This window comes from Rhopalosiphum padi, chromosome 1 (assembly GCF_020882245.1).
Source record: "Rhopalosiphum padi isolate XX-2018 chromosome 1, ASM2088224v1, whole genome shotgun sequence".
Taxonomy (NCBI): Eukaryota; Metazoa; Arthropoda; class Insecta; order Hemiptera; family Aphididae; genus Rhopalosiphum; species Rhopalosiphum padi.
The window spans coordinates 77289596-77312049 of NC_083597.1; the positions used below are offsets into that span (position 1 = coordinate 77289596).

General features: G+C 27.0%; 2 protein-coding genes across 3 annotated transcripts in view; one reads left to right on the forward strand and one right to left on the reverse strand.

The window, feature by feature from the left end:
* LOC132918320 (uncharacterized) overlaps nt 1-15589 on the reverse strand; it is a 23619-nt gene extending 8030 nt beyond the window's left edge. The window contains exon 1 of the mRNA XM_060979498.1: nt 15319-15589. Coding sequence (XP_060835481.1) covers nt 15319-15324 — 6 coding nt within the window. The 5' untranslated portion in view covers nt 15325-15589. The remainder of the gene's footprint in view (nt 1-15318) is intronic.
* LOC132918316 (guanylate cyclase 32E-like) overlaps nt 7320-22454 on the forward strand; it is an 83824-nt gene continuing 68689 nt past the window's right edge. Inside the window, exons 1-2 of one of the 2 annotated variants that reach the window (XM_060979493.1) lie at nt 7320-7907; nt 21719-21944. In XM_060979493.1, the coding sequence (XP_060835476.1) occupies nt 21752-21944 (193 nt within the window). In that variant the 5' untranslated portion in view covers nt 7320-7907; nt 21719-21751. Of the gene's footprint in view, nt 7908-14226; nt 14353-21718; nt 21945-22454 lie in introns of those variants that run through there. The other variant, XM_060979492.1, reaches the window with a different exon arrangement.

Below are 22454 nucleotides of genomic sequence, written 5' to 3' on the forward strand. Positions count from 1 at the left end.
CTTAATTTTATAACTTTACGCCTTTAAATTAAGTTTTAGTTCTTTTTAAAAAAAAACACATTAAAATAATAAAATGGCTGTTAAGTAAAATTTCGGAGTGATTATATGAAAAACGACTCAAATAAACTAAATAAATTCTAAGATTTCTATTCTATAATATATAAGTATCTGTACGTGAATAAAGGTTCTTTATGTGCACCATTATAAGTTTTCGGTATCGGTATTAAATGCATTTTTATAGGGATGATAAATAACACAATGTTATACGAAAATTCTATATTATTTTGTAACGTTCCTCAGGAAAAGAGTATAATTGTTTGACAAATTATCTTAAAAATTGTTCGTTGTTAACAATAATTAATGTTAAATGGAATGGGAAATTGGTCTGATTTTACAATATATAATATTAATTATTAAAGTCATGCAAATATTTATTTCACAAAAATTAGTTATTGTTTATTTACTTATTAGGATTTGTTAATTATTATATTGTGTTGGACATTGTTTAAAATAATTTATTCCTATGATGTAAATTAATATTTGGACTTCCGTTAAGAAATATGATTAGAATACATAGGAACCTATGAAATATAATAAAATGTATACATTTTTGTATAGAATATATAAGCAATATTAACGGTGGTCGGTGAGTAAAGTAAACTGAATTGGAAATACAATTTAGATGACAAGTAAATTATAGTATACAACACCTCAGTTAAGCGTAAATCAATATTGAATATTTTGGTACACATAATTCAATAACTGAATTAGGTATAATACATTTATGAAAAAATAATTCTGTTTTCAACCGACAACAGCATCAATTAAAATAAGGAAAAATAATTTAATATTAAAAAAAAAAAACCATCAGTGTTTGGTGATCGATTTATTACACGAGTTTTAAGCGTTTAAAATGGTACCATTATGTTGTATAGGTTGCTGTAATTTTGTTTTAAATTTGAATTCAATGATTTATAATTGTATACTTATAGGAAAAACGATTCTAAATAATTGTAACAGTCTGTCACCTATATCATTATGAAGTATATTTTATGATATTATTGCTACTAAAATAATTAATTTTACTATTACGATTTAAGATCGATTTAATTTTTACTTAAGATATTGCATTTATTATATAATTAATATTTAGTTATTAATGTTATTATTACAGTATATTTTTGTATCGTATTATATTATTTTTATTAACTTTTGAATTAATATCACCTTACCGTTACAGTGCGTGAATAGGTTCAGGTATTAATAATAAATAGGTTATATTTTAAGATTATTCTATATAATATACTTTGAAAATGTGGCTGTAGTGTATAGTAAAATTCATAATATAAAATAATTATAAAATTGGATAAGATGAGTAAAATAGATAAAAAAATTGTACTAAATTAAATAAAAAAGACAAAACAAAATTATAGACAATTAAGGTCAAATATTAATATTTTAATCTACTCCTTTTCTGTACTGGTTAGATAGAACAAATTGAATTAACTAACCCACTATATGTAGGTAACTAAACCTATAATATTTCTATTTTATTTTTCCTGATTTTCTATGAAAACCAAAAACTAATATTAAACTTTTTCAATCATGTGATTTAAACATCAAAAAATGTAATCTTATCGATGTTTAGGAATTTAGTTCTGAAATATTGTTGTTGTATTGATGAAAAAAAAAGAGAGAAAAAGTAAATCCTATTTTTTTACTCCAAAATTATCTTCTACGTCTTACTGTACGTATAGAATTTCAGTAGAAAAACCCTTAGTGAAAAACTGTTTGTTTTTTTTTTTTTGAAGGGGAGAGGACAACTATGAAGATAGAGTGGCAATTGGTGTCGAGTCGAAAAATGATTTCAGTAATGCGTACCGCTGAGAACACTAGCCGAGTACCCCACTTTCAATAAATATTTCCTCTACGAACTGAAAACCCTTATAACCATGATTTGAAAATTGTTAAAACAGTTGAACACATAAAACCACTCCATATTATATTGATATATATGGTCAGTCGGTTATTTGCGGGTGTAATGTGAATATTAATAAAATATAAAAATATATTATAATATTAATTTATCGCTTAGTAAACATAGGTAGCTGATATAAATAAATGAACACCTAGTGAATAGGTATACCGATGAATGAATAATATGAAAAACTTAAGAACATTTACGAACAATATTATGTATAAATATATATTATACTATTGTATTATCTAATAGTAGAAAATATATTGAAATATACATCTGCAGTACAACAAAACTAAGTGAGTTTTTTTATAATACATCTCATGCTGTTGGCCATATACTCATATATATAATATGTTGTAATAAAATCAATTAGTATTAATCCATACATTAGATGGTATTATAAATTATACAATATGTATAATATGCTAGGTAACAACTACTCGAAGGATAATATATTTCAAACGCCTCGGATAAAATCATTAAGTAAAAAATAATTTATGCGACATACTGTACATAATATTATTGAGGTGTAGGTATTTAAATATGCATTTTTTACTCGTATAACCGGATTTTAGTTAGGTTCTTAAAATTTGATTACTGGATACCTAATAAATTTACGTAAATATATATTCCGTATAGTCATGTTGTCGTATAGGTGTGTGCCTATGTATGCTGTCTAAACTTTGCATAAAAAACATAAAAATTGAAGGAACAATTTTATTTTGTTTTTGTTTTAAGAACATCGTTACACTATTAATCGGTATAATATAATACGATTTTATGTTGTAATAAGTGATAAATATCAAATTATTACAATAAATAATAATTTTTTGTGTGTGTTCGTTATACACCACCTATAAACGCGTGTTCATGTCGACATTTATGAACCATTTATATTGAGTTACCTGAGTTTTTATATCATTTTAGTAATTTAATAAAATCATACAATGTTCATTATTATTATTAAACGTTGAACAATTTAAAACTCATAAAACTGCAACGATATAATAATAATTAAATTTAACTATTGTTGTGTCATATGAATTGCATTCTTATTAACAGTACCTATATAATATTATACTTTATAACATTTTTTACATATACACTATTTATTATGTAGGTACATTGTACATATCATATACGCAGAGACAATAAATTAAGATGGAAATTTGGCGATAGTGCGATACTATATAACACGACATATGACAATGAAAAAGACAAAAATTGGGTATAGTTATTGTTATAAAATGAATTTTTAACTGGATATTTATTACATTAAATTTATTATAAAGATCCCAGAAAAAGAATCCCTTAATTTCACGTGAGAAATATCTCTTGTATGGTATTGTGTATACCCTCTGACATACAGAAAACCCTAGTATGTTTATTACAGAAAAAAAGGTGTTTAATCTAACAAAGTCCAATACATTTACTACAGTAAGTCCTCGATGATGAATATTTGGATATTATACATAGACATCGTGTTTAATCACCCAAGTATAATTCATTGTTAATTATTTTGAAAGCTTAACGTAATTTTCAATGTAAAATACTACATTTATTTTGTTCGGATTTGACTAATTTAATCAAGATAAATAATACAATTAAATAATATTTTATAAGCTAAGGATTATTAACTAATTGTATTTAATAGTTTAATACATTTTAGAGTGAATGTATACTTATCAAATGGTCCATGAATAGTATTATAGTAATACTTTATAAACGGATTTAACTTTTACAAAGAATAAGCGTAGGCACCTACTATAATAAAGTATAATTTATAAGACTTTTAAGTTTTGAAATTAAATTTTGTAATACGTCATCGTTTATATGTGAATAAATGAGCGCCCGCAGGTGTATGACAGTTAATAAATTTATGTTTTAAATTTTAATTCTACGCTTCAAGTTTAAACGTTAAGTTTATATTTTATATGATAAGAATTCTTTAGGTTTCATTGCAAAATTTTTTAGACTCAGTGTAATATTTAGATTTAATAAATAAATAATTATTTACCGGTTTAAATTAAAGTTATGCTCTATATTTACTATGCAAGTAGATTAAGTAGAAAATTAAAATTTAACATTATTTTATGTATATAAATCAATAGGTAATAAATTAATTTTGTGTAAATATAATACGCCGCTTATAAAACTCATCACGAATATAAGGTTTAGTAGTTTATTAGGCTAAAATCGTCTAGAACGGTCTGGACGTAATCAAATTTAGTACATTAAAAATATTTGGTTATAAGATTTAAATTTCGTAAAATAAGGATTATATTTGTAATAGGTAAAAATAATTATAAAAGTTTAAGGTTTATATAAGTTAATATAATATTATTATATGTATTTAATTAATAATATATAATAATATCTAGTATGTAATAGTGAAAGCAAAATAGCAAAATAAAGTTAGTAATTAATTGTTGTTAAATTTAACAATTTTTGTTTGTTTTTTCCGCTTAGCCTACAAGATTTATTCAATTATAAGACTCACTTTGTGCTGGTCCCAAACTGACTTTATAAGCGGCGTCCACTGTATAGGTATATATTTAGAATCTGTACAGAGTGATCCATTTAACGTAAAACATTAGGTAATAATAAATATAGTATGATATATGATAAGTGTTTTATGTTAAATGAATCACTCTGCGTTACCGTTTATATCTATTATTGAGCTTAAAATTAGTACATATTATTATATAAATATATAATATGTATATATTTTTTTAATTGATAAACTTTTTGTTTTTCACGTTTAAATATCTTGTCATTTATACAAAAGATGATCTGAAGCGAAAAAGTCTTTATTTCGTAGAGTATGAATGGCCAAGAAAACGTCTAATATAGTATATACTCGGTAGAACCAAAAGTAACAACTATCTCCATTACTACCCGTCATGTAACATCTAGAGGAGCGCAAGTCATTATTTTGACGAGATCACGATTTGGTGCTACAAAATTCATCCATCCATTATTAAACTTTATTGGAAAAGAAATCATTCGAATGAAACCATGTGAATTCTGTAAAGTTTGTGTTCAATCAAACGATGCTGTCGTCTTGTACGCTTAAGTTCTCGGTGGACACAGAAGATGGAAATTAACTGGATATCATATTTCACATTATGAAAAAGTACTGCAGCCTATATGGAATATTATACTTAGGTATGTTAAAATTTGCTATTTTTAAAATTTAATTATATTATTAACAATTATAATATTCAAATATCTTTAAGTATGCTTTCTAAATAACACAAGGATAATTATTACATGAATATATAAGTTTGATGAATAGCTTAAAACAGTATTCGACAAGCCCGCTATAAATTTTAGAATGACGAATTTTTTTTTATTCATTTCATTATTTTAAAGTTTTACAATATTTTTTTTTCATACCTCAATAATTTAAGAATACAGAATTTTTATTATTGTTCAGCCCGTGAACTCTTTTTAATTCGTGAATGTGGCCAGAAAGTCCAAAAAGATTGCTGACCACTCTCTTGAAGAATAAAATATTTCTAGAAAATAATATCAAAATTCTTATTCTTTCAAAAATAATACATTATTTTGCAGGTATAATAATTTTTTATTTTAAGTAGGTATAACAATATTTTCAAAATTAAATATTATTGAAAACATTTATAAGTTTATAACTATTACATAATTAGGTATCGCCAATTACGGTGTTTTATATTATTTTTAACTGTGGCGAAACTAAAAAAAAAACACGTAATAATTTAATAATAATTATTAAAGCTAAAAATAAATACATTTTTCCAGATCATTTACAGGAGTTGAGATAATATTCTATTTATTATATTTGTTGTATAAAATCTGAATGCTTTAAACAAATATAAATATAAATACGAAAGTAAGTTTTATAACACAATATTTGTGTAGGTACTATATTCAAAGATTAATTAAATGGCACTTCTTTAAACTGTTTTTAATTTAATTTTAGATTCAATTCAAATGTTCGCAAAACTTTTGAGAATTTCCACAAATAATTTTTAAAATAATATGTTACTTTTAGCAGAAATAAAAAGATTACAATAAGCAGCAGTTTTATAACTTATAAATATACATACATTGCTTTTTAATAAATTAATATTTTTTACATACCACGTTGAATTGATTTTGATAGAAATAAGAAGATAAAATAATAGCTTTATTATTTAAAAATTATCATAGATTACATATTGTGTGCTTGATCGATTATCATAATATTATTTCAATTTTTAAAATCGCAATAAAGTTCCAATGTAATAAAATATATGAAAAGAATATTACGTTGTATAATTATTAAAAATTATATTTTACTACATTTATGTATAGTTTGCTATTCTATCGATCTCGTCGTTTCTAAATCTGGGCGTGTAGCTCCTGTAACCTTAGTGGTAAATAAAGCTATTAATTATAATCGAATTGCCTACAATACACGAAACTCCACAAAAAAACCTATTAAAACCACCTGATATCAATAATTAAGCGCATACGATATATTCTAATCTGAATCTACGCTAAAAAACCGTATACCTATATAGTCGTGCAGTACCTCGGAGTTTGTGGTACCGATAGGCGAATAGATCGAAGATACGACGCGCGGTTGTCGGTGGTTGCGGTGGTGTTTGTAGTCTAATCAAGAACGACCGAGAAATCGGTTTAAGTGCAGTCTCTGGTAATAGTGGTATTAATACATGCATTATATACATATATATATATATACAAGGGACATCGTGTGATATATATTATGGACCCCCGCGGGGCTATTTAGTGCAGAAAAAAAACGCCGAATGCACTTAAAGTCGGGCGGACGGGGCGGACCGTAGACGACGCCGAAAGCTCCTCCCCGCGTGTAGTGTTTCCCGCGGTTTTCGTTTAGGTACGTCGCCGCGAGTCTTTTCGTCGCGATCGTCGGTGCAACTGTATACAGGTATATAATATATAATATATTATATAGCCACCGCCGCTGCAGCTCCGAATCAGCAGTCCCTGCAACACACCAGACGACTATCTGCAGTTTTCGATTCACTCCGAAGGAAATATGTCATCGACTATCGTCAACTCCACCGCAATGCGTGATCTAAATGATCTAATTATAATATGTATACGCTACCGATAGGTACAATAATTATTGTAATAACGACAATATTATACACGTGCAATAAAACAACAATAATAATAATAAATCTCGGTTCGGTCGCGCGTGCCAACAGCGTAATAATAATAATAAGTGGCGACGGACGGATCGTATATTTTTTCTCTTTCGCGACGCACTTTCACCGCGCTCGGATTCGCCGACCGAGTTGTTAACCGTCGTCGCGGTCGTCGTCGTCGCCGTCGCCGTCGTCGTTCGCGGCGGCAGCTCACTCGCGTGTCACTCGCGGTCCACTCCGTATAGTCCCGCGGCAGCCGCACAGTTGCACGCGACTGGCCGCCGGTTGCGCGCGCTCATAATAAATATTATTATATATTATTATTTCCGGATACCCGACGGACACGCGACCGTCACATCGTAAATCGTCGTTAAATAATATCGCACTCTTCTTCGTCATTGTCATATTTTATCTCGTTCGCGATATTATTACATTTTATAGATTTTATTTTACGTTTCGTCACGGTTTTTTATTTCGCGGCGTTCCGATCGCGATCTGTTCGATTGTATGCGAGAGGGCGGGGGGCGTGCAAGAGGGCGATCGTTTTATAATATATTGTTTTGTTAGTAATTGTTATAGTTATATCGTTTTCCGTTTCATTTCCGACGTCATTACCGAGTGTAACATTTTGAACGAACAAAAAAATAATCTTTTTTTTGTTTTGAAATTACCTCGTCGGATGTATAATATCCGTACGAAATGACAACAGCCGCTACCAACGCAACCACCGGAACTTACCGGCAGAGATCTACATTTGTACGGAGCAGGTAAAAAAAAATAATTATACAGTATATTATATACATAATATTATACAAGTATCTGTACATTTACAACACCACTTCCTCTATACATAACCAACACTATCGATATTATTGTCTATGATACATTGATACCGTAGATATAGTATAATGCACATACATACATACAAGTAGGTACATACAATTTCCTTTATTCGTTTATATATACTCCTCACAGATTGCATATTGTGATGATCATAATCCACATCTGTCCTATTATATGACGTAGGTACCTAAATATAGTAAATCCAATAATAATCCTATGGTGTTCAAAATCGTATTCAGCGGATAAAAAAAATGATATACATACATAAATGCATATATTATATAGATATTCGGTATATAATATAATAGACAATTTTGTCACACGCATGCAGAGAGAGAAATAGATTTTGTTCTAAATTTTAAGTGAAAAACGATGGGTTCATAAATATGTTGTGCAGTATTTTAATTAATTTTTGTACCTATATCGTCATCTTTTTGCAGGAGACATAAAAATATTTTAGTCTTTAACACTCAGGGTGGTTTTTGGTAGAAATTTTAATATAACAATAATTGTTACCAATTATTGGTAATTGCGTTAATTTTAATGTTAAAAATTGGTATGTCTTAACGAAATTGGATATTTAAACAACAAAAAAAAGATAACTTTATAAGATATTTATTGCGAGGAGTGGAGACTTGAGACATTCTACCATTAAGTATATTACAATAAATACAATTTACAAAATATTTAAACTGATTTTGAACTATTTCCACCATGAACCTTTTCATTTTGTTCTAGTTTTTATTAACCATTGATATATAATTTAATAGTAGTATAATATTGATAATACGCGTTGTTTTACGGTAAAAATAAGTTCAACATATTGTACTGTTGTATTACCAATATGAGTATAAAATACTTATACTAATATAAATACATTATAAAATATATGCTGATAGATCGTATCTTCTTTGAATCGTTTTTCGTATACAATGATTTATCATTAAATTCAAATTTAACATAATATATACATTACAGTGACCTGATGTGCATTCGACATCTACTATACAGCAGAGTGTCTTCTCCGGTTTTTGTTATTATGTGTTTTATGGTTACGTAAGTGAAACAACGCGTGTTAATACTATTAACAGACGACCAACACGGATACAACGTAAAAACGACATCACGGCGTGTTATTATTTTTTATATGCGAGTATACGAGTATATATACTGGTGGAATATCGAGAAAATGCGATGGGATATAAAATTTTATGGTACGAAAAAATCCTGACGATAGCCCCAACCGAGCATTATAAATGCCGATAAAAAAAAAAAAAAAAATTGTGTACCAAACCGCTTTGATGAAAGATAATACTATATTATAATACTGTATAGTGATTGACGATAGTATTTTTCATTCTTGTAAATGTTTCTTTTATATTAATATACTAGGAATTAAGAGTATATTTTTAAAACTATCATTTATTGAATTTTTTGTATGTTATTCTGATTATTTTTTAATCTATTAATTTTTCGGATACCTACATGTCCTATTATATGTTATTTTAATAATAATAATTTTTATCAAATTTACTTAATTTAGTATTACGTAGGTACCTATATTAAATTCAATAAGTGTATTAAAAATGTTAAATGTCCAATAATATTTTTAAAATTTATAGTCGTTATTTAATTATCTTAAAAAGGGGGCTAATTTATATAGTCTATAAATAGTTAACACTTACCAAAGCTTAAAATCAAACTCAAGCGTGGGTGCGTCTTACTATAAATAATATAAACTTATATAATCAAAAATACAAAAGCATCTATTTACTATTTATGTAGCATCGTCTAGTATGTGTAATAAATTGAAAATAAATTGCATATTATATATATAGTTACAAATTATTGATTGACACTGATTAATAATAATACATAATAAATATAATAATATAATATATTACATTAAGATAATTTATAATGGAAAAGTAAAAAAAAAAAAAAAACGTTTCTTTGAAAATTAGCCACATAGGTATTTGATACGTATAAGAAGTGTCACTCATAATACCTACTAACGAAATTTTATCTGAAGTCATTAATTTGTGGTTGTTTAAACTAATACAGAGTTTTGAATAATTTATTTAATTAATGCATTTGAATTTGTGTATCCTAAAATTCGTTTATGACTATATAATATAGACATGATGTAAATATGAACAATTTAAAATTACATTTTGACATGTTCTATGTAATTCTGAATAGTTAAAATGTCTATGGCATTTGTAGTTGTAAAATGTAATATAATATACATTAATAATATTATTATTCATAAGTCCGAAGTCCCAACTCCGGACTGTGTTGCCTTGACCTAATATAAATAGATATCACTGCCAAATATATTTTACTGTTATTCAAAATTTAAACATTTTATAACGTTTGTTTTCTTAATGTGACAAAACTCTTACTAAATACAACTGTCAACTTAGTATAAATATGTGTTAAAAAGGGTAAGATGAACCATATTGTTAAATACATTTGGTTTTATTTATACAAATTTGCCAATTTTAAATCATACTATATCAATGATTTTTTTTTACACATAAGTTAATAATCATTTTAATTTTGAAATAATTGTATAATAAATAATAATACATTATTTATTAATAGTCATTGACATTTTTAATTTTTAGAGGAAACCACAATTATTATGTGAACATATTATAATAATGACTTCGTTATACTATAACAAAACCTATGATTGTATATATTATATAAATAGCAGTTGTCTAAAATCAACTCTGATTAACTATTTTAGTATATGCATAAAATGGATAAAATTTATCTGTAATAATTATATGCTCTTTTAAGATTTATTTATGTTAATTATCTCTAATTACACATTAAATCATATGTTAATTTTAAATATTTTTTATTAGAACTATACATAATATAATATAAATAATTTAACAATTTAATATCAGTTACTTTCGAATGTATTTAAAAAAAAAAAAACTAATAAATATTAAAATATGTAACAATTCTCATAAGTATAGATTTTTTTTTGAAAGATTCATTAAAAATTAATGAAAAATGTATACAAATCTTGAACTATATCCAGTATTTTTAGCACATATCTATATAAAACTTAAGTTGTTGCGTGTATTTGGTTAACAGAATTTATATAATTATATATAACAAAAACCAAAACATCGAAGATAATATTTAAATTTGTTTTTTGTGTAATCTCCTTTTTTACCAATGAAGAATGGTATTTTATTCATTCAAAGTTTTAATTAAAGGTCAGTTATACTCGTATTCTGTTTCCATTTATTTTTTCATAGTTTGTCTAAATTTGATAGATAACATGTAACGTCGACGTGATTTAGATTTTGTTGAAATCAAAATATATTTTTTATTAAACAGCTAGTTTAATAGATTTGATGCTATATAGTATTAATATGAACATTTTTATTTTGTTTTTCGTTGTACTCGTATTATGAAAGTCTTTATTCTAAATCATTTTAATAATGTTTTGTCATTTGAAAATTATACTGAATCACATAAATGCTGACCTGTTATTTATTCCATTGGTCGTCCTGGCATGTAATTTTCTAAAATGACTTGTCTGATCAAAATTAAAAAAAAACATGGCCTGCCGTTTATTTATGACTTGGAAGAAACAAAGATACTTTTTAAGAAAATCATAAAAATTAAAAAAAAAAAGAAACTAAAAATAAAATTAAAAAGCTATTTAATGCTTTATATATTAATTCTGAATATTCGTTATATTTAATAATTTTATTTAGCTATAATAAAACAGATTATGATCTTAGACTCTTGAATACTGGTATTACATTTTATGTGTTTAAAATAACGCGTCCCGGTTGTAGGAAATAATTTAATATTTTTTATTACTTTTAAAACTCAAGAAGCGTGATTTCTAAAGTCTAACTATTTATTACATTTTTTTTAAATTGAAGCTAGTTTAGTTTTAGCTTTAGTTTTAATTTTTACGAAATTTAAGACTATAAAGGTGTGCAAGTTATTTAAATTATTCATATTGATAAAATTATATATTTTATTTATTCAAAAATACATAATTTATATACATATTTATTTAGATTTATAAAATTAAGCTCACTATAATATAAAAATAATACATATATTTATATTTATAATCAGTGCATTTTTTGTTGAGAATTGTTGAATCTGTGTGTAAAATAGCTACAATTTTTCAATAGGTCCGTTCATCCGTATCACTTTTTCTAGGCTTAGACAAACTTACGGTTTGTATCAATCGGTTCCTCAATAAAATATCTCAAAGATAGTCTGATTTTATAAAATAATAAAATCAATAAAAATAGTTTGTATTAATAAAATGTAAAATAGAAAAATAGTACAAAGTTAAATAAATAACTTACTATTTGTAGTCACATCCCACTATTTGTAGACTGTATAGTGATGACTGATGAGTAAGTACCGTATATGTAACACACCATAGATGATTCAACACAAACCAATTAAATCAGATATTGTGAGCTACATACCTATAGGGTACCATGATTATTATATTATAAAAATATAGGCCAAACTATAATTATTTAACTATAAAACGTATTGGTACATTTCGGTAACTATATCAATTGGACACTGACTAAATGGTTTAATCCTAATTATTGCAGATTATCTGTTAAATATATTATAAACTTTTGATTTAAATGATATAAATGTCATTTAAACTAATAAACAAAGATTTTTCATAGGTAATTTGTATGATAGTAAAATATTAATAGTGTGAACTTACACATTTAGTTTTACCTGCAAAAATTGCTTATACTGAATACATATATAAAATAATTGTTTAATCGTTAAAATATTTGTCTTAATTTGTATCAACCACAGTTTTTTTTCAGTCAGTAATGGAACTATTGGAACTCACATAAGTGATATACAAGTCTTTGTTAGGTTAACCTAACCTAACCGAATATAATTTTCTCAAATCAAATTTATATTAACCATGGCTAACTTAGTAGTTAGTGCAAATAAAATTAAACAGGTACCTAAATAATTTTTATATTTCGTTAATTCAATGCTAGTCAATTAAAACACCAATGGGTATTACAAAAATTCGATTAATATTCATTGTCGCTTTTTTACTCGTATTTTTATTTTTTATTTATCTTTGGTATTATTTTTGGTATACTTACACATTATTACCACGTACATAATTATTTTCAACCAAGTTATTTTAAAAGATCCATTAATTACAAGATACATAAAAGTGTGCCTGCTATATCTTTATAAATATTATTATATTAGTCTAGTTTAAGTATTTATTTCGTATAGTTTAGTTTTATTGGCACAATGTTATGATGTCTCATACGTTTTTTATAACTGAAATATAATTCCATTGAAAATTTAATAAAACAAAATAGAAAATTTGAAAATATTATAAATGGAATAATACATTTTATAGTTTTTCATCAGTTTTATTGTGTATAATCAAAATAAGTGTATCGTATACTACCCAAAAGTCTGGTGACAAGAAATAGTTTTGAATGTATAAAAAAACATCAAACAATTTATATTGTAAAAATATTTTATATTTATTCCGCGCAACATAAAAAATAGCTATTAAATTCCACGAAACAAATACATTTATCATCACGATATATTTACACGAGATTTCTTACCGAACAGAGAATAAGTGCGTACCTACAACCACTCGCGTGCTAAAAAGTAAACAGGTAAATATTGTATTGGTGTAAGAAAAAACTTCTTTTACGATTATATTGTTACGCGCGCATTTTCTTCATTGTGCTGAGGCTTTCTATAACCAACGTATACTATATAGGTAGGTTGGTATAATATCGCCGTCGTCCGGGCTACACGTACGAGAGTACATTGTGTATTGTATTATATTCGATTTCGAAACGGTTAAACAAAACAAAACAACAATAAAAAAAAAAAAAAAAATTGGTTTATAATTTTGTCGATGAATAAACCGCGAAAACCGAACCGCGCGTTTATTGCCGCTATCGAAACTTATCCGAAACTCGCGCCGACTTTCGGCACTTAATATGTATATACGATATACCTAATATATTATAATATTTTATCATGTATGATAATATATTGTTATAACTGCAGGCCGAGAGCTGTTTCGTCATAGTTTTTATATTTTGTTATATTATTACTATTATAATATACAGCAGGATGGTTTCTGTGGAAACCCACTCTTTTTGCAATAATAATTGCGCAATAAACGATAATACAGACGTGCGTGTCTGTCGCTGCTGCAGCAGCGTCTCTATATATAATAATATACGAGTCTCACTGCACCAGCAAATAGCAATCGTCGTCGATGTGAAAGTTCACCGGATTTTCAGTGATATTTTTGTTTTCGCGCGCGCATTTATTCTCTCGCCGGTGCGTATTATTGTATATATATATATATTATATTATGTTAATAAAAAGCGCGTGGGACTATTATACGTATTATAATGATATTAATAATATATGCTGCCACCATATATATATCGGTCGTATATTCGCGCGTTTTCATTTTCCAATCGCGTCGGTGCAGATATCGCACTACTTAAAATACATGTTTTTATATTATTTATTATTACGATATGCGTGTATTGTATATATATATATATACTATTTGTGTGTAATCAAGCAATGCCCGCCGTCATTCGATATTATATATTATTGTCTGTGTGCATTATATATCTATTACGCGTCGTCGAAGATGTTGCTGCGAAAACATAATATATATTTTATGATTTCGCATACATCTCACCATACAAGCCACAACGTGATTACTTTATCACAATGCAGTCAGTTTGTCGGTAAATTTACGTTTTCGAAAACTTTATTTTCTTTGGTCGTTATTATAGGTACTTTTAAATTTTTACATAGAAAAAAAACATATATTTTTATTGTAATAAATTAAAAATTATGTATAAAAGAATAACTTGCCGCGATAACGACTATGATATAGTGATTAAAAAATTCACCCTACTTACATATTATTTTATTATACACTATAATATTATATTATATATTATTATTATTGTGATTGGCCTGTGGAGATGATATTATTATATACATATTATAGTTGAGCTACTACTACATAATTTGAGGATATCTATGTATACTTATTATTATTATTTTTCGTCATGCGGGTGCCCCCTATTGAACATGTTAATATGTTGTTTTAATAGTATAATATTATATTTATCGCGAAAATAATTTAAAAAAATGAATGAGGCTTTTCCCGTGCATAGATATAGATAAATGTATTCTAGGTCAACGTACATATTGATAATACGCGTATAATATATATATATATAATAGTACAATATGTATTATGTATATTTTGTTATTCACCTGCATAACATCTCCAATACGGGTTTCGGTGTGTCAGTTTTTTTAGGTCAATCGCCAATGTTGTTCGCGGACGCGCGATAAGGACGACGCCAGCACCGCCGTTATCACGGCACTATAATATAAGTTTTTTAAAACGCAAAAAAAGCAACAGCCGTTTAGAGTGCGTTATTTCATAACTAGATATAGAGATCGAGGTAGAAAGAGAAAGAATAAGTAAGAGGGAGGGAGAGATAAAAACACATAAAGATGATAAACAAAAATGTCTTTTCAAAGTAACTCACACGCGTACGTTTTTATAATATGACATAATAATGTAATATGAATTTATCGTCTGCTGTTATACTATTTGTCGTTTTGATAACAATATACATACAGTCTATACAGGGTGATTAACTAAGCATGGTCATCCCCATTTTTTCTTTAGTAATACATTTATTTAATTCTGATTTTTGAATTTTTGAGATTATTTGTACTACTTTATGGGTGTTCTGAAAGTATAAAAACTTATGTTTTTCAAACGATAATTTTCTCTTTTTACTATTAATTATTTAGTGGATAATTGTTTGAAAATTTGAATGCACCTAACGAGTAGTTTCTCAGTTATTAAAATGTTTACAATAAGGACCAATATTTACAAATTAAAAATATTAATTATATAAATAAGTTAAATTACTAAAATGTTCAAATTACCATTGCCTCCATAATATTTTCTAAAATCATTATCATGGACTTAATATTATCTTTAATACACAAATATTATATAGCTCAATAACTTCTCATTTGAATTTTGATTTTGATATATTAAAAGAAAATTTTCCATTAAATAATAGGGAGGTTTTCATTTGAAAAGTAGTAGTTTGTATCACCATAGGACATTCCTTAAGTTGAACAAAAAAGTCTTTAAATATACTTAACATTTTCAAAAATCAGATTTTAATCACAACTGTATTATTGAATAAAAAAAGGTTGAGATTTTTTGATGAATCACCCTGTATAAATTGACAAAGCTCTTCGGGATTTCAGTGAAATAGGATTGGGTGTGTTGACACGGAGCTTGTCACTGATTATTCGGATATACGCATGCTAATGATTAAAAACTGTTTAACCACTACATCTATAGTAGATCAAAATATTAACGAACTTTTGGACCACTTCCACTAAATACATTACACGCAGTTTCATCACTTATCAGTATTATTAATTTGATATCAATCACCGTGCACATTGTTCCCAAAACACGTGCCTTACGGGTTTTTAAATAGATGTATATACATTATGTTAACATAAATATTTTAAGACAGTGTTGGATAAGTTTATAGAATGTTTGTGGACCATACAAGAGGAAGACGGTATTATGGTATAAAACAGATATTTTTAAGAAATAAATCAACATTTATTTTGCAAACATGGCGTGTTATTAGCTGATAAACGTTAATGACTGTAACGTTATAATGTATTCAGTATTAAGAATTTTCTTATTAATATTATACGTATTAATGATAGTCATAGTAATAGGTATTCAGTGATAGAATAGATTTTGCGCCGTGCATACTATTTACAATTAAAGGTTATCGACCGTTCTATATACCACATCATATCGTATTTATATAATTATGAAATAATTTAGGTTGTAAACTTATGACGAAGTGACAGGTTTGTGGGGAGTCCGTTGTTTGCTGTTTTAAATGTTTTAATATAATTATTATAATTATGTTATTTCCGTACACGAGACATAATATTGTCTTGGCTAATACATAGGTACAATTATTATTTTTACCTTGCCACATATAATTTTTGCAGCGAAGTGTACACCGTTGATGCTTTTAAATTATTCTCCGCTGTTATTATTAATAGCATTTCTACACGGTCGGTTTAACTTTAATACATAATTTATTTTTCGAAGTTTTTCTGACTTCTTTTATTTAACGCGAACACTAATGAGCATCGTGTTTGATTAGTATTGTTTAACGTAGGAACTATTGTGTTTGTATTTTTAAAAGAAATTTAATATTACACGTCGTATTTTATTCTTTTACGCGTACATATTTCACTATCAATCAATAGTTATCAATAAATAATAATAATAATGATAATAGTTTATTTTATTTTTTCTGATTATAAAGATTAATTTTGTGTTATGATGAGCTTACAATAAATTGTATTGGATAGGGTACGATGTAAAATTAATGAGTGTGGTTTTTCAGACATTGATTGATTATTTTATATTTTAAAGTCGTTGTAAACTAATTTTCAATAATTGTATTTTTACCATAAAATGTAAATAATAAACAATATTTTTATTGTTCAGTAGAAGTTTTTTTTTTTTTATTAAATCAATGCAATTTTTTATGATAGTAATAACTATAATTACTATATAGTTATATTCTATGTGACCAATTATAATTATCATTCGAGATCACTAAAACAGTTTTTGAAAAGATATTTATTTTATTCGATTTAAAAATATGTCTTTAACATAAGCGAAACTTGATAAACTTAGGGGCTGAAAAGCTTGGGCTTTATTTTTGCATAATAGCTTTATTATTTACATGAATAAAATATGCTTTGTGTATTAAACACATTTGAATGAGCTGACTTGGATATATTTCAACGCATAATGGGTATTATTTTACGTATGTATTAGACTATAATATATGTGATATAGTTTAAACACAATATTGTAAATGTATAACTAAATATTAGTGTTCATATTTATAATAAGTACAGTAATTTTGGAAAGGGGGAGGCTAATTGTATATTTAGGAGGGTTATATTCTCGTTTTAGATTCGTAAATTTTTTAAATTAGAAAGTGTAAAACTTATTTAAATGATTATTAAACTGGTTTGTCTTAACTTTTTTTTAAACCAATAAAATTGTTTTAATGATTTTTTGACTGTTAATATTGTTTTAACGCGTAATGAAACAAAAATTTAGTATGTACGATATTGTAATTCCAAGGATTCTATTTAGGTAATTGAAGTCTGGTTTTTATAGATTTAAAGATAAAAAATATATTATCAGTATTTAATATTTAAATGTTTTCATCGAAAAGATATCGCAGTTAATATTGTTTTACAAATTCAATTTTGTTATTGCTTAATACATGTCAAATGTTATCGTGGTAAATCTTATCGATTGGCATTATATGTTAAATAAAACGATAACCCTCATATTATTATAATACTGCCTATATACAGGAAAAAAAAATCATCCGAGACACTAAATCGGAAAAATACCCTGTTTGACATTCCGGAGATTACCTTTGGAAAAAAAATCACGTTTGTATCGACTGCACACGAATATTGGCATGTATACCGTGTGTTATATATTTTTTATTTTTTATCCGAGTTTTTGACATACGCGTTTACCCTGCGAGTGTACACCGCGTGCATATGTATATAGAAGTGAAGCCAATAATAAATCGGGTATAACGCAGAATAGATATTAAATTCCTCTATAGCTCCTGTTGTAAAAACTACCCCCCCCCCCACTGCCGCCTGCACACTATTTCATGCCTGTGTATGTATACATATTATATAATACACAGTGCGAGGAGACGCGGTCGCTGGGATTCGTGTTCAACCTCCCTCGTCCAATCTTTTCGCCACTCCTCGTTTCACGTCACAGACATTTCGCAGCTTAATAATCTTCCGGCGCGCCGGCACGTGAACGTTGTTTCCCCTTGTGGCCTGTGGGTATATAATACGACGTATGTACACCTAATATAAAGACGGTCGTATAGGTATAGCCAGTTAATAGTAGTTCGGACTTGCACACGACTTGCCAGGAATTATATATTTTTTCGGATGCAGGACATAGTTATGGGCGGTAGAGGTACAAAAGTGACCGGGCTGATTAACGACGCGGATTCGTCGGAAATTAAGTACATGTAGGTTGGTATTATTGTATGTTTTTTATATATATATACGTTTATAACTATTAACTACGTGTGACTGTTTTTCCGCGCGAGGAGTTTTCCGACTGTGATAATAGTTTTAGGAGCTTAACCGGGTGTTGTTCGTGATGGATCTAAAAGACTATAATATGCACCATTGCTGTTAACGATCCAGTGGAAAACACGAAAATAAGTCTAAGAGCACCGTGTTTTTCATATTTTTGTTTTGTTTTAAACAAAAAACAGTCATAATAAATAAATGGCAATAGTTAAGAAATTTTAGTAAAAAAATAAAAAAATAAACTATATATGTATAAAAATTATTTACACAATAAAACGTTAGATCATTTTTAATTTTAATCTTATAAGAGAAAAACTTGATCGCGTTACTATACTTACCTAATAAATTATAAAATATAAAGTTATAGTACAATAGCAATCAGCAAGTTTCATAGACTTCTAAATGTGCAAAGCATTACTTAAACTGTTTGATTTAAATGGTTAATTTTATAGAATTAACATATTATATTGACAATAATTAAAGTTATATTAACTGATTCATTTGAATAATTTGATTATATGCAGATTAAACTATATTATCTTAATGTCCATTAGATCATTAAAAAAATTGGTCCATTAACAAATTTAAATAATAGTTTTCATAAAAAATAATTGCTTCATTCAAAATATTAACTGCAGCTTTAATAAAATTATAATATAAAGTGATCATTATATAAACATAACCCAAACTTAGTTGAAAATTAATAGATAGTGAATATTTGAGCCAAGATTTATGATATTTTTCTTCTTTTACAGATTTTATAATATTAACTTTAGCAAGTTTGATTGTTTAATTACTAAAGTAATAGGTAACAAACACTGTTATATTAAACTTTTAACTCTTACAGAAAAATATTAAAACTGTGTTCAAATATTAGGTTTAAAATATAATACTAATTGTTATATTATTATATAATGATTGAAATTTCAAGCATATTTTATATTATGTTATATATTTTATAACATTGTAACATTTTTAATAAATATGAAAGAATTGTTTAAAGCAAATTTCTATAAAAAATTTGTTTTACTCAAATAGATTTTAGTTTGTTTAATTTCATATTTTTTTAGTACATTATTTAGTATGTAAATACCTGCATAAGCTATACTCAACTAGTAAGTGAAAGTAATGAGCTATTGTAAAGCATGATATATTATTTTAACAGGGCAATCATTGATTATAAAGTATTTAAAATTAATATATTCATTAAGCTTTTCATTTTATTAATTTGACACTAACTGTTGTAAGTATTATATGGGTGTTTGATTATACCTAAATTAAGTATTTACTTTGTTCGCTTGATCGATATTTTAAAGAGAACACAAAATATAATTACCTACCTCTATAATCAATTAATATAATATTATAATTTCAAAAGTAATGGTTTATTTCTATCAAATAATTGTTTAACAAACAATATAATGTGTATGACTGTAAATTATAATAAAGTAATTTAAATACAAGTTAGCCGCAAAAATATATTTATTAAGAACACTAAATAGCAGAATACTTTAATAAATTAGTATTAATTTTAAATAAACTCAAATTTCATTTTAATAAATTTAAAACTAATCGATTAACTCTATAGGACAATGTCCTACGTATTAAATGATTCGGGATGATTATATTAACCACTCGTATTGACAAAAACAATCTGTTCAATAAATTAAATAGAAACGACAGTTTTCTAATGGAACTTGAAACTAGTTTCGATCTCCTCCGTGTTATATTAGTGGGGAGATATATTGTGATATTCCTTAAAAGGAAATATTTAAAAGACGGACGCCACATTCTTTGTATGATACAAAAAGCACGGGCACTGAAAAAAATATGGTTAATTTAAAATCAACGGTTGCGTGGGAATTTTTTTTTATCTGCATCCAATATTATATTATAAACATCATACAAGTCTTTTATGTTCTAACGGGTCCCCACGGATGTCTAATACTATGGGTTAAAGACTAAAATTGTACAGTTCTTCTTTAGTTTCAATAACAATTTCAATAACTCGGCATGCGAAAATATTTCAGCAGCGTGAAACGCGTTGCACTCGTTGCGGTTACTAAACATAATTGTCTTGGCTCTCGACTATATTTTATGCACGCGTATCAACTACCTATATACATATATCTACTAATTTCGCTTGAAATTTGATTTAAAACACTATAAATAATGATATAAAACGGGTACTTTAGAATATTAAAAGTTGAATTGCTATAATTATGATTATCGTTGTCCGTCTTCATTTATTTTTTAAAATACTCATAAATTTTAAGTGTCCAAATTGTTTTTACAATAAAATACGGTCGAAACCTATGTCGAAACCGTTTTTTTTTTTTATAGGTCGATTAACTTAATATTCGTGAAATAATAGCATTATGATGTTGGACACCTGCTAAAATGTGTTACTAATGACGAGCGACGAATATTTGCCAAATTGCAGGTTTGTCGGCGGTTGATACGTAGTCAACGGGTCATGTTTTGGCCGACCGTGTTGGCGTTGTTGCAGTTGGCCGCGGACGGACGGACAGATGAATTCGTTCTCGGCTACTTGACGGGATCGAGAAGACGGCCAGGCGACATCGGTTACTCGAAACCCGGTCGCACTATCAGCGGCGCAATATCGTTGGCCGTCGAGGAGATAAATGCGGGATTGTTTAAGGAAAAAGGTATATAATACAAATATTATTTAATGATTAATGTTTGAGAATAAAAACATTTGTAGTTAAACCCAGAAAGCCATCCCATTGATAATTATTATACAGTTTGCTTAAAGAAATTTTATGTAATTACACGAATAAAATTCCATTCACTTGCCAATTCTTCAATTTCCACCAATGTTTTTTTGTAATATACCCCACAAGTTGCACACGAATATCAATCATCGAACACCGCCGTTTCTATCGAGACTCGTTAGTGTACCTACCTATTAATAATTCATACAACTTGTATAACATTGTTTTTTATTTTAAATGACGTTTTTCGTTTTTATTTCCGTGGATAACTCTTTGACAAAGCCTTTGTCGTTTATATAAATTAAGTGTAAGTAGTTATAGATTACAGATATGCGCAATTAATTTTAAATGTCACATTGTGTTTTCAACAAAACTAGAATATGTCTGTCAGTCAGTGTTACGTTGTTTTTTTTAACGAGTGACGCACATCCGGGACGAATCCGA